General features: G+C 37.9%; 1 protein-coding gene across 3 annotated transcripts in view; it reads right to left on the reverse strand.

Annotated features, from left to right (window-relative positions):
- The window catches only part of LOC135225154 (uncharacterized), a 363,469-nt gene that overhangs the window by 1,344 nt on the left and 347,125 nt on the right, over positions 1-15,000 (reverse strand). For all 3 annotated transcript variants that reach the window (XM_064264385.1, XM_064264388.1, XM_064264386.1), the window contains 5 exons: positions 6,037-6,296; positions 5,057-5,690; positions 2,615-2,851; positions 729-912; positions 4-222 (listed from right to left, as the gene is read on the reverse strand). In XM_064264385.1, the coding sequence (XP_064120455.1) occupies positions 4-222; positions 729-912; positions 2,615-2,851; positions 5,057-5,690; positions 6,037-6,296 (1,534 nt within the window). The remainder of the gene's footprint in view (positions 1-3; positions 223-728; positions 913-2,614; positions 2,852-5,056; positions 5,691-6,036; positions 6,297-15,000) is intronic.

Here is a 15,000-nt window from a genome sequence, read left to right on the forward strand (position 1 = left end):
TACCTCCTAGGATTGGGCTCGTCTTTCCTATGGGAAAGCATCGTATACCGGCCAATATTCGCAGGATACCGGGAAATGAAGAATCCGTGAAACTTGATCCTGTTAGACATATCATCATCTTCACCTCCCCAGCCCCAAAATTTGTTACTGAAGCCATTGACTGTCTTGAACTGGTCCGCGGTCATTGCACTCACCCCACCAAAAAGGTCATTGTAAGGTAATCTGCAAGATGGAAACAAACATTAGTAAAATGTCTACTACTCAACTGTTATTCTGAAAAATGTACAGGATAAATTATTAGATTCTGAAGAACTGCCCTTCCACCAGTTCTGGATTTGAAATAAAAATGTAAAGGACAATAATCACCGATATTCACGAAAAATACTAAATTCTGAACAAAGTCTTCAGTAAAATAAAGAGAAGAAAGCAAAATGAATTGCATAATAATAATAACTTAATGGCTAACACACAGAATATAGGTACCAGACAATTATTACTACGCACATAAACTACAGTTTCCAAATGTTCAATTTCCCATTCTTATTTTCTGCTAAGTTCTATACGACAAAAAGGCTTCCAGTTAACTTCTAAAACCAGCGTCCATTTGAAGTTTCTTACGCGGGGGTTGTTCCTTATCCTGTCTTGCCGGAAATTCATATATGAAACAAAAGTACGACTTCAAACATACGAGTAATGAATACTGAGAAACAGAATTCTCGCAGACTCACTTGTAATGCATAGTATCAATGGCTATGGACATGTGACGCGGTTGCTCTGGGCAAGTGTAAAGATTTCTGTCGTCTTCTGGCAATAAATCCACATCGTGGAATATGAAACAGTCGTATGGGTATTGCTTGAGAGATTCCAGGGCTCCGACGTTCATCAACATGGCTCGATTGAATTTTCCACTTCCTGGAAGAGAGAGAAATGATGAGATCTTCAATGTGCGCCATCATTTGGAAAAGCGCTCTTTATACGTCAGTTACAGAATGACATCTCATGACTATGAACTGATCACGACATACCAGAAAGCTATAATACTCTTACAGCACTGTTTTCTCTGCCTCATTTGAAACATGCAGTATTTTAATTGACATGAGATATTATAAAGTACTGATAAATGGTGTTAAATAAACTATACCCAACCAGATATTAGTGCTTGATACTGTCACTTGTCAGTTTAATGTTCCAAGTTAGAATTTAAGCACAGAAAAAATGCTGTTAACAGTAGTATTATATCTGTCTAATGCCATGTTGAGTTCGTGTTTTGAGATGTAATGATCAGTTATTTCTCGATAAGACTAGGGAAAAGAGGGTTCCAATCACATGTTCCATTAAAGCACATATGTGATGTTAGCAATAATTCGTTACTATCCACCAGTTTAACTTTTATAGCTTCGTCAAATAAATACATTTAATGGGCACGAAATAAAAAATGAAAAAAACAAACAAACGCGTGGAAATGAAATCCCCTTTCATGGTGGATTTTCTTTCCTGTCAATTGTGGATTTCTGAATTGCGTTTTTATCGTGTCTCCCACTGACGTAGAGTTCAAGGCTACATTTTAGTAAGGTTTCTCATTTAATGTAAAGGCCTACGTTTACATGTTATTGAAAACAAACTCCGTTTTGTTCCAGTGAAAGATCCAGACGTTCAATTTAATTATAAGTGTTGATTTTTAATTATAAGAGTTAAAGCAAGTGGCTAAATGATCCTAACTTTGATAAATTTCACAATCACTTTAATCATCAATAAGCATTGAGAGTTATTTGCTATGAGCCCAATAACCTGGTTATGAAAAATATGGTAATTCTGATAAGCACGGCATATGCTTTTACATTAACTATGAAACACCATAAAAAGTACAACAATTTTAATCGTGAGTTCTTTTATGTCTGACGAGAAATGCCACTTGAGACGAGAGATTTAAAATAAGGTAAACTGCACTATAAGAATCTTTATTAGAGTGGAAATTTTCTTTTCAGTCTAAATACTGGAAATAAAAATGCAGACACGGTCCTGTCATACTGGCCCACCGGGGCATTCTGGGAATTACAATGCCCCGTGACCTGGTACAGATGCCAATAGTCCCTGGATCACACAAGTTTTTTTGTATTAATTCTACCGGTTTTCCAGCTTGGAGCTATATTATCCTCATGTTAAGACCGAGGGTTCTTTTCGTGTAAGAACAAACGCTATTAGATTTTTCTTACTGGACTGGAAAATCTTATCTCTAAATACAAATACTTTTGGCAATAAACAGTGTGTAGGCATACTCCCATGAAGAACACATCTTTATTCATTTTTCATCAATCAGACTAAAAAATCAATTAAAAAACTTTTTGGAAACAAAAGTGCAACCATGATCCTATCATACTGACACACCGAAAACAAAATTGCATCAGATTTTTGTTATCAGCCTGGAAAAATCTGATTTTCCATACTTTTGAAAAGTAAAAAAAAAAAAATTGTAGACATTGCTCCCATCATATACATATCCACCAAAAACACCATCAGATTTTTCTTATAAAACTGAAAAATCTTATCCTCAGTACAAATGCCTTTGGGCTTTTGGAGAAAAAAACAAAGTACGGTTGATTGCTCCCATACTAACCAGCCTGCTCGACTATATAAATGGCGTAGTCTATCTGCTGCCTCTGGAGTATCGGGTGAATGTGGTAAATAAACATGGCCAGGTGTTTGACCCTGTCTCTGTACGGCACGATAATGGCCACCCGGTGTCTCGCTCGGCACTCTGCCGGCCGGAACCTGCCGCCGGGTTCCAGCTCCGGGTGCGTTCTCTCCTGCTCTTCCAGGGATGGCACGGTACGGTTGATCTTCACGACTCCCACTGGAAAAACGCTCTTCATTATTGGAAGGAAGGGACAATATATATATACTATATATATATATATATATATATATATATATATATATATATATATATATATATATATATATATATATTATATATATTATATCAGGAAGAGTTAGTTACAAGCTTTCTCTGGCTACCAGACAATGAGGACAGTTAGTCCTGGGAATCCTAAATAAATATTTCTGCTAGAAACCATCCAGTTTATAAAGAGGTCCTGTTTTTAATATATATATATATATATATATATATGTGTGTGTGTGTGTGTGAGTGTGTGTGTGTATGTATGTGTATATATGTATGTATTGTGTATATGTATAATTATTTATATTTATTTATATATATATATTATATATATATGTATATAATATACTATATATGATATATCATCGGGGGGAACCATAGGGAAAGGCATCGTACTCAGGTAAATTTATTTCGCCAACGTTTCACGACTCACAGTCGCATTCTCAAGGCTATAATTAAAGATAAACACACGAGCATTAAAACTACGCACTGCATAATTCACAAAAATTACGCAATATTTAAAAATTCAATGAACATCAACATCAGAATGTAGAATATTTAAAGATTTATGAATCTCTTAAACAGAAACATACTGAGCGCTAAAATTATGTACAGTACAGTTACATTAAAATTATTTAAAAATTACAGAAAAAGCATAAAAAAATTATGATATGGGTGTAAAAAAAATTAAAAATAAATAAATAAATAACACTAAAACAGTAAGGCTATTCTGTACCTTATCCTCGCAAAGGACGGGCAGTGACTGAGAGAATTTTTAGAAAATATAAACAAGCACTCTAGGCGATGAACAACAAGGCACAGAATAGCCTTACTGTTTTAGTGTTATTTATTTATTTTTTTTTTTTAAATTTTTTTTTTTTAAATATTTTTACACCCATATCATAATTTTTTTATGCTTTTTCTGTAATCTTTTTATAATTTTAATGTAACTGTACTGTACAAAATTTTAGCGCTCAGTATGTTTTTCTGTTTTAAGAGATTCATAAATCTTTAAATGTTCTACCTTCTGATGTTGATGTTCATTGAATTTTTTAATATTGCGTAATTTTTATGAATTATGCAGTGCGTAGTTTTAATGCTCGTGTGTTTGTCTTTAATTATAGCCTTGAGAATGCGACTATGAGTCGTGAAAAGTCGGCGAAAAAAATGTACCCGAGTACGATGCCTTTCCCTATGGTTCCCCTGATGAGATGTACCTAGAGACTTAGAGCTGCAGCTACCCGTCTTCTAAATGATTTATATATATATTAATTATATATCATATCATATATAATATCTATATATATATACATATATATATATATTATAAAAAGGACCTCGTTTATAAACTGGATGGTTTCTAGCATTGATATTCAATTCAGGAAAAGTTACAAGCTGCTTTCCAGGACCAACCGTCCACATTGTCTGGTAGCCAGGAAATGCTTGCAACTAACTCTCCCTGATATATATATATATATATATATATATATATATATATATATATATATATATATATATCTTGCACAATTGCACAGTGCATTCATAATACAGAGAATAAGAGGACCTCATTTAAAAGTATGGTATCTAAAAAGAGATCCTCTTCTCGCAAGTCACAAGTTTCCAAGGACTGACTGTCCCCATTCTACGGCAGCCGTGAAACCCACTGGATGATGAGGACAGTTAGACCTTGAAAGCTTATATAATATTTTTTGTGACTTGAATCTCAGTCAGATATCATTCTGTTTAAATGAAGTCTTGTTTAGTATGTACACATAGACATACAAACATACACACACATACACACACACACACCACCACACATAAACACACACACATATATATATATATATATATATATATATATATATATATCATATATAAATATATATATATGTGTGTGTGTGTGTGATATAAAAATATCTGTTTAAATGAAGTCTTGTTACATGTACATATATATACATACAAACAGATATATCATATTAGACAAAATGAAAAACCTGCAAAAAATGCATATAATTAACCTTTTTTTTATGTCAGAGAAAACAGTAACCAAAGATGTGATACATGACAATAAAGCATTCACACGTTCATGAATACCACTGCCTGCTTTTTGAGACACTAGCAAAATCAAGCAACAAGAACGGAGCAGAAACATACCCAGATTCGGGGGCACTGGCGGACAGAGGGCCTTCTCCTTGCTGAGTAGGACTCTCGACGTTTCCTGGGCACTGCCAGCGGTACCATTGCTATTTTGGCTAGTAACTTTATTTGAGCTAATCGTGGATTTCCGTGGTGATTGGCCACTCTGCTTGCTGTTGCTATTGGACGGGGAAGAAGAAGAAGAAGCACTGTCTGAGCTCATATTAGACCTGCTGACATGAAGCGCAGTTTGTGCCTTCGTTGGTTCTCTTTTCGAAGAAGAAGAAGAAGAAGTCGTGGCGTTCCTGCCTGTTCCTCCTTCTCCTCCTCCTCCCTCGGGTATTCCTCTGTTGTCTGCCGCTGTTGTGGCGTTGTGTAGCTGCTGTGGCGGCGTTCTGCTCCTGCCGTCGCTGGCTTCGATGATCTGGCGAAGCCTAGTCATCGGTTCCTTCGTCTCTGGGTGGGAAGGCTGCTGCTGCTGCTGCTCCCTGACCTCCTTCCCACCGACTAATAAGGGCACTGAAACTAAGGACTCGTACGTCGTGTTGTGCAACGGGATCACAGTGACCACGGCGGCGGCGGCAGCGGCAGCGGCCGGCGGCTTTTCGTTAGTCCCGTGATTCCAGGGCAGCTTGTTGTTGACCCATCTCACCTGCCGGAAGAAATGGAACGATGTGATAAGTCTCTCTCTCTCTCTCTCTCTCTCTCTCTCTCTCTCTCTCTCTCTCTCTCTTCCTGTGTGTGTGTGTTTTGTGTGTGTGTTTTCGTTCTAACTAAAATCATATTACGTGACAAAGTCTGAACTTATCAAATTTGGACATTATTAAGCAACAATGAATCAGCAGCATGAAAAATGTATAATATTTCCCATTTTTCTTCGTGTCAAAGAAAATATTCATGTTATTAACTGTGTGTGTATGTATGTATGTATGTATGTGCGTATGTGGTCTTTCACAAACTGCGCACAGTAACGCGCAGTTCCAGGTCACGTGACTCACCCGCGACTCGAAAGCCGACAGAGAATCTTGAGAGGAGACGTTCACGTAGAAGAGAGGATCGTAGTTCCTGTAGAAGAGGATGTTGAGGGAAAACTGCCCCATCAGCAGCAGGATGAGGACTATGAGCAGGAACTTCCAGAACTTCGGTCGGCACGTCGTCATCAAGAACGACCGAAACCACGGGGAGCCGTAGGAGGTCCCGGCGGGTAAGCAAGGGTCGCCCGCCCCATCACCTGACGAAGGTGGTTGCATCGTTCCAGCTGGAAAACGAAAGTTCCTCTTAGTTTCGTGTCTATAAAGGTGGGTTATTGGTGCCCCCGCTGGAAAAATGTTTAATTCGAAGTAGTCTTTTGTCCATAAAGGTGGGTTCTTGGGGCCTGCTGGAAAAATGTTAAATTCGAAATCGTCTTGTCTACAAAAGGTGGGTTCTTGGTACCAACTGGAAAAATGTTAAATTCTAAATAGGCTTATGTCTATAAAGGTAGGTTCTTGGTGCCCCTGCTGGAAAAATTTTAAATTCCAAATAGTCTTATGTCCATAAAGGTGGGTTATTGGAGCCGTCTGGAAAAATGTTAAATTCGAAATAGTCTTATGTCCTTACATGACTGAAGGATGAAACTGGCTACGCTGACTATTTGCTTCAAGATAGAACTTTTTTCTTTGAAATTACTTATAATGTGTTTACTTTGCACTCTTTCTTCTTTGAAATATGCATCTGAAAACCTTTGTGGACAGAGTCAACAGAATATACATACATCCGAGAGAGTTCCAAAAAGAATCTTCCTAAAAAGAGCGGGGAGTTTATAAGAAAATGTGATGAATGAATAAATAAATCCTCTCCTAAACATTTGGAGATCAGAAGATTTTACACAACAGGGCAAACCATTCTACAAGATGAAACTCAAAGCAAACTGATTAGCAGTAAACCTGATACTATAGTAGATTCACATCAACCGTGCATTTGACGTCTAGGCCAGTTCCCTTACGACGCTCCTGATTGGCTGTTGATAAGCCAGTCACAAGGCTGGAAACTCTCAGTCTCTCTCGATAGTTCACATAGGCAGGGTGTACGTTCCATCTCTCCTGAGGGATACGTCTTTCAAAAGCATCCCTCAGGCGAGGTGGAACATTGATCCTATCCATGTGAACTCCCTCGAGAGACTGAGAGTTTCCAGCCCTGTGACTGGCTTATCAACAGCCAATCAGGAACGTCGTAAGGGACTGGCCTAGACATCAAATGAACGATTGATGTGAAATCTACTATAGGTCAAGTAAAAGAAGATAGCACAGGATGTTCGTCGTCGTAGAACATTTCGAGCAATAAACAGAATGAACTCACTATGCTACGAGTCTTCACCAAGAGATGGCATCACTGGTACGAAAGAACATACCGATGTTTTCAGTTCCATTCCCACTACAGACTCTTTATTCGAATTTCGACCGGCATACATGACCCTTGACATTTGGTATACGTGGAAAATCAGTGAATCAATCAGTCCCCGAACTCGTAAAAGCGTAATGAATTCAATCTGGGTGGGAAAGGCCGACATTTATTTAGTGGATCGTGGCGTCATAAAATTAAATGATCGGCATATAACGCAAACGCTTCACTCTCGCTGAATCGAAATCCAGTAATGAAAATGAAGAGCTAAAGGATGCTCGCCGTTTCTCATCTTACACTTTTAAGTTACTTAGATTAAGTAGTGGGGGGAGTTTGTTTTACTCCTTATTTGATAAGAAAATCGTCACATCGTATATGTTTTATTGTGAATAATGTTAAACTTTGCGACAAATTTCTTCACCAAAATGAGTTCATTGAATAAATTTGGCCAATCAAAAGGTAACTCTGTTAAATTAAAAGATTGCATGTATGTATGTATGTATGTATGTATATTGAAAAGAACAGGTGCAGGAAGACAAGCAGATTCCATGAACAGTACTTTAATCCTACGTTTCGTGACCGTAAGTCACATCATCGGGAACATCTATCTATAAATGAAATTATCGAACATTAGCGTGCTATCAAAGCATTAAGAAAATACTGGAGACAAGTGCGCTAAATTAAACTTGAAACTTGGAAAGGAATTATACGCATGGAATCGAAATCACATAAAGATGAACTGGGCAATAGATAAAATCACAGACACATAAAAACGTTCGCACTAAATCACGCAAATTACAAGTAAAAGAAGGGAATTTTAAAACTGGAAAATAAAACAGAAAGGAAGTAATGATGATAAAAAAAAACAATAATTAAATAACAGACACACTTGTGGGACAAACACTAACCTTTCCAAGCTAGAGCACAGCATAGACTAAAATCTCGCACAAACCTACAGATTAGAGAACCGAAAAAATAGACAACAAAACTAGGCAATGAACAGTGGAACAGCCGTAGTTAGGTGATTAAGAGAAGGAACTTTCAATTTGATATTTAGGCTCTCCAGTATAGGCAATTCTGATATTTCTTTTGCTTGGCCTATAATCTTCAAATAATCGTATTTGATAGGTGTTTTAGAGTTGTAGGCGGGGTTTCTGATTTTAGACAATTCCGGGCTGGATAGTCTGCTGCCAGTGCGGTGACTTATTCCAATATGGGAATCGGCTCTTGCATTAAGTAGACGTCGGGTCGAACCCATATAATTACCCGAATTACATCCGGGGCACTTATACTCATATACTACACCCGACGTCATCATAGGGCAAAGCCGATCTTTCATAGAAAACGTGAGTATTAAGTGGCCCGGATGTTAATAGGGTAACTACGTGGGTTCTACCCAACGTCTACTCAATGTAAGAACCGATTCCCATATTGGAATAAGTCATCGCACTGGCTGCAGACTATCCAGCCCGGAATTGTCTAATATCAGAAACCACGCCTACAACTCTAAAACACCTATCAAATACGATTATTTGAAGATTATAGGCCAAGCAAAAGAAATATCAGAACTGCCTATACTGGAGAGCCTAAATCTCAAATTGAAAGTTCCTTCTCTTCATCACCTAACTACGGCTGTTCCACTATTCATTGCCTAGTTTTGTTTATATTTTTGGTTCTCTGGTCTGTAGGTTTGCGTGAGTTTTAGTGTGTGCTGTGCTCTCGCTTTGAAAGGTTAGTGTTTGTCCCACAAGTGTGTCTGTTATTTAATTATTATAATTATTATCATCATCATTACTCCCTTTCTGTTTATTTTCCAATTTTAAAATTATCACCTATTTTGTGTAATTTGTGTGATTTAGTGCGAACGTTTTTGTGTCTAATTTTATCTAGTTCGTAATTCATTTTTGATATTTTAATTCCATGTGTATACATTTTTTTTCAAGTTTTAAGTATGATTTAGCGCACATGTTTTCATGTATTTTCTAGATGCTTTGATAGCTAGCTCATGTCTAATAATTTCATCTATAGCTGTCCCGGATGGTGTAACTTAGGGTCACGAAACGTAGGATTAAACTACTGTTCATGGAATCTGTTTCGTTTTCCTACACCTGCTCCTTTCAACATGTGGTGAAAATTGTTCCTGCCCTAGTCTCCAAAATTGTGGCGCCTGTTCAAGGACAGAGTGCGTACTGTTAAAAAAGGTAATAATACGAGTAGCCTACAAATCCAAGAACCCCAATCTAAGACTCTAAGTGTCTGTTTTCAATCTCACGTCGCTGTCTTCCAGGTAACGAGCTGATCTTCTACACAAGACCCGACGACGCGAAGGATGGCTACAGCAAAACAGCTCATTCCTTGGACTAAGATGAGGTTAAAATTTAGACTTCAGTCCTTCTAGTGCCAAGAAATAACAGGAGAGAACAGGTAGGCTTCAATCCTTTTTATACCACGAAATAAACTGAGAAAAGGAAGGCTTCAATCCTTTATATACCAGGAAATAACGGGAGGGAAATGGTAGGTTTCAATCCTTCTTTAACCACGAATGAAGCAGAGAAAAGGCAGGCTTCAATTCTTTAAATATCAGAAAATACGAGGAGAGAAAAGGTAGGCTTCAATCCTTCATATACCAAGAAATAAACAAAGTAAAGGTAGGCTTCATTCCTTCTTATACCAGGAAATATTATGAAAGAAAAAGTAGGCTTCAATCCTCTTATACCCGGCAATATTATGAGAGAAAAGATAGGCTTCAATCTTTCTAATACCAGGTAATATTATATGAGAAAAGGTAGGTATCAATCTTTCTTATACCAGGTAATATTATGAGAGAAAAGTTAAGCTTCAATCCTTCTTGTACCAGGAAATATTATGAGAGAAAAGGTAGGCTTCAATCCTTCTTATACCAGGCAATATTATTATGAAAGAAAAGTTAAGTTTCAATCCCTCTTATACCAGGTAATATTAGGAGAGAAAACGTAGGTATCAATCCTTCTTATACCAGGCAATATTATGAAAGAAAAGTTAAGCTTCAATCCTTCTTGTACCCGGAAATAACGGGAGTGAGTCTTGACCGGTCAGCCGTCAAGGAGTTTTGTATATTAAATCCGGTACGCTTTCATTACATCAAATATGAGAATAAAAATCAAATTGCAACAGAATCCGCACATCATGCAAGATTTCTTTCTTTAAGTTCATCGTCCGGTCACTGGCTACAACGTGAGAGAGAGAGATTCACCTGAATAAACAAAAGGATAGCAAAGAAACATTTTTGAATTGCATTCCTGCTTTAGTTATCTTGAAAAGAAGCACCGTCATTTAGGTGCTCTCTCTCTCTCTCTCTCTCTCTCTGCACTGACTCCTTCAAATTGCTTCATCATCATCGTCATTATCATCATCGTGTGCTTTCGGGTTTTGGCTTCTTTGCAATTAAAATGATCAAGAGAGAAAGGCAAAGGTTTCCACAATGACTGTTCGTAACTGGTTTTAACAGAACACGAAATATGATAGACTTCTGACTCAAAGTATATATGCATTTGGTGACCGTACTAGAATGACAGACTAATTGTAGCCTACACTACAAACTTGTGTTCAGAACCTGTTGTTCATCGCATCCAAAAGGCAAAGAATATAAAATTTCCTATAATCTAAAATAAACAAGGCGTGATCCGACCTCCAGCTTACTCGGAGCGTGCTAAAATCTACAGTCAAATAGCGCGTAGTTTCACCAACGAAAAATAAAATAAATAGGCTATTATATTCTATTAGAAATAAGTTTTATGTCCTGTTTAACATACACATTATTCATGTTTTTACATTTTCATTCTAATAAACAAATCATAAATATCCTATCCTAAAATTGAGGTATCTTTAACTCAACGAGAAAAACCTTTTCCAGACCTTTTTAGGCTTTACCATTGGAATTTCCAGACCTTTTCAGACTTGTCCATAGGGATTTCCAGACCTTTTTAGGCTTTTCCATAGGGATTTCCAGACCTTTTTGGGCTTTTCCATAGGGCACCTTTTTAGCCTTTTCCATTGGATTTCAGACCTTTTTTTTATTTTATTTATTTTTATTTTATTATTATTTTTATTTTATTATTTATTTTTTATTATTTATTTTTTTTTTATTATTTTATTTTTTATTTATTTTTTATTTTATTATTTTTTTTGGGATTTCCATTTTTTTTTGCCATTTCCGAGGCTTTTTAGGCTTTTCCATTGGATTTACCAGGGACCTTTTTAGGCTTTTCCATTGGATTTCCAACTTTTTTAGGCTTTTCCATTGGCATTTGTTTTTCCAGACCTTTTTAGCTTTTCCATTGGGCATTTCAGACCTTTTTAGGGCCTTTTTCAATTGGCATTTCCAGACCTTTTTAGGCTTTTCCATTGGGATTCCAGACCTTTTTTTGGGCTTTTTCCATTGGGATTTCCTTTTTTTTTTTTCTTTTCATTGGGTTTTGATTTCAGGGACCTTTTTGGGCTTTTTCCTTCCATTTTTGGGCATTCCAGACCTTTTTAGGCCTTTTTCATTGGGATTTCAGGGACCTATTTTTTAGGCTTTTCCATTGGCATTTTCCAGACCTTTTTAGGCTTTTCCCTTGGCATTTTCCAGCCTTTTTTAGGCTTTTCCATTGGCATTTCCCAACCTTTTTAGCTTTTCCATTGGCATTTTCAAGGGACCTTTTTAGGCCTTTTCCATTGGGATTTCCCAGACCTTTTTGGCTTTTTAATTGGATTTCCAGACCTTTTGGGCCTTTCCTGGGATTTCCAGGGACTTTTTGGCCTTTTTCCATTGGCATTTCCAGACTTTTATGGCTTTTCCATTGGCATTTTTTCCCAGACTTTAGGGCTTTTCTTGGCATTTCCAGGACATTTTGGGCCTTTCCCATTGGATTTTCCAGACCTTTTTAGGCTTTTTTCCATTGCATTTTCCGGGACCTTTTGGCCTTTTCCATTGGCATTCCAGACCTTTTTAGGCTTTGTCCATTGGCATTTCCATACCTTTTTAGGCTTTCCATTGGGCTTTTCAGGACATTTTTAGGCTTTTCCATTGGCATTTCCAGGACCTTTTTAGGCTTTTCAATTGGGATTTCCCAGACCTTTTTGGGCTTTTCCATTGGATGTTTCCAGACCTTTTGGGCTTTTCCATTGGGATTTCCAGACCTTTTTTTGGGCTTTCCATTGGCCATTTCCAGACCTTTTTAGGGCTTTCCATTGGCCATTTCCCCCCCCCAGACTTTTTAGGCTTTTCCATTGGCATTTCCACAGGAACATTCCTTGTGGCTTTCCAATTGGGATTTCAAGAACTTTTTGGGCTTTTCCACTGTTGGCATTTCCAGACCTTTTTAAGGCTTTCCTTTTTGGCATGGGATTTCCAGCCTTTTTGGGCTTTTCCATTGGCATTTCCAGACCTTTTTTTTTGGCTTTTCCATTGGGCATTTCCAGCCCCTTTTTTGGACTTTTCGCCATTTTTTTGGGCTTTTCCAAACCTTTTTTAGGGCTTTTCTTTTCCCCTTGGCATTTCCAGACCTTTTTTGCTTTTCCCATTGGTTTCCCCAGACCCTTTTTGGCTTTTTCCCATTGGGATTCCAGAACCCTTTTTTTCTTTTTGGCTTTTTCCATTGGGATTTCCAGACCTTTTTTGGCTTTTCTTCATTGGGATTTTCCAGACCTTTTTGGGCTTTTTCCCATTGGGATTTTCAGACCTTTTTGCTTTTCCATTGGGATTTCCCAGACCCCCTTTTTGGGCTTTTCCATTGGGATTTTCAGACCTTTTTGGGCTTTTTCCCTTGGGATTTCCAGACTTTTTTGGGCTTTTCATTGGGTTTCCAGACCTTTTTAGGGTTTTCATGGGTATTTCAGAACCTTTTTGGGCTTTTTCCTTGGGATTTCCAGACCTTTTTAGGCTTTTTCATTGGGCATTTCAGACATTTTTGGGCTTTTCCATTGGGGATTTCCAGACCTTTTTGGCTTTTTCCATTGATTTCCAGACATTTTTTCTTTTTAGGCATTTTCACCAGGGATTTCCAGACCTTTTCTTTTATTGGCTTTTTTCCACTGGTTTAATTTCCAGACCTTTTTGGTCTTTTCCATCGGGATTTCCAGACCTTTTTAGGCTTTTCCATTGGGATTTCCAGACCTTTTTGGGCTTTTCCATTGGGATTTCCAGACATTTTTGGACTTTTCCATTGGGATTTCCAGACCTTTTTGGGCTTTTCCATTGGGATTTCCAGACCTTTTTGGGCTTTTCCATTGGGATTTCCAGACCTTTTTGGGCTTTTCCATTGAGATTCCCAGACCTTTTTGGGCTTTTCCATTGGGGTTTCCAGACCTTTTTAGGCTTTCCATTGGCATTTCCAGACCTTTTTGGGCTTTTCCATTGGGATTTCCAGACCTTTTTAGGCTTTCCCATTGGGATTTCCAGACCTTTTTGGGCTTTCCCATTGGGATTTCCAGACCTTTTTGGGCTTTCCCATTGGGATTTCCAGACCTTTTTGGGCTTTTCCATTGGGATTTCCAGACCTTTTTGGGCTTTTCCATTGGGATTTCCAGACTTTTTTAGGCTTTTCCATAGGGATTTCCAGACCTTTTTAGGCTTTTCCATTGGGATTTCCAGACCTTTTTGGGCTTTTCCATTGGGATTTCCAGACCTTTTTGGGCTTTTCCATTGGGATTTCCAGACCTTTTTGGGCTTTTCCATTGGGATTTCCAGACTTTTTTAGGCTTTTCCATTGGGATTTCCAGACCTTTTAGGTCTTTTCCATTGGGATTTCCAAACCTTTTTGGGTTTTGCCATTGGGATTTCCAGACCTTTCTAGGCTTTTCCATTGGGATTTCCAGACCTTTTTGGGCTTTTCCATTGGGATTTCCAGACCTTTTTGGGCTTTTACATTGGGATTTCCAGACCTTTCTGGGCTTTTCCATTGGGATTTCCAGACCTTTTTGGGCTTTTCCATTGGGATTTCAGACCTTTTTGGGGCCTTTTCCATTGGGATTTCCAGACCTTTTCTAGGGCTTTTTCCATTGGGATTTCCAAGACATTTTTAGGGCTTTTCCTTGGGATTTTCCAGACCTTTTTTGGGTCTTTTCCATTGGGATTTCCCAGAACCTTGTTTAGGCTTTTACCATTGGGATTTCCAGACCTTTTTGGGCTTTTCCATTGGTATTTCCACACCTTTTTAGGCTTTCCCATTGGGATTTCCAGATTTTTGGGACTTTTCCTTTGGGATTTCCAGACCTTTTTAGGCTTTTCCATTGGGATTTCCAGACCTTTTTGGACTTTTCCATTCGGATTTCCAGACCTTTTTAGGCTTTTCCATTGGGATTTCCAGACCTTTTTGGGCTTTTCCATTGGGATTTCCAGACCTTTTTAGGCTTTCCCATTGGGATTTCCAGACCTTTTTGGACTTTTCCATTGGGATTTCCAGACCTTTTAGGCTTCCCATTGGGATTTCCAGACCTTTTTTGGACTTTTCATTGGGATTTCCAGACTTTTTAGGCTTTTCCATTGGGATTTCCAGACCTTTTTAGGCTTTTCCATTGTGATTTCCAGACCTTTTTGGGCTTTTCCAGACCTTTTTAGGCTT

Source organism: Macrobrachium nipponense, chromosome 13 (genome assembly GCF_015104395.2).
Source record: "Macrobrachium nipponense isolate FS-2020 chromosome 13, ASM1510439v2, whole genome shotgun sequence".
NCBI lineage: Eukaryota > Metazoa > Arthropoda > Malacostraca > Decapoda > Palaemonidae > Macrobrachium > Macrobrachium nipponense.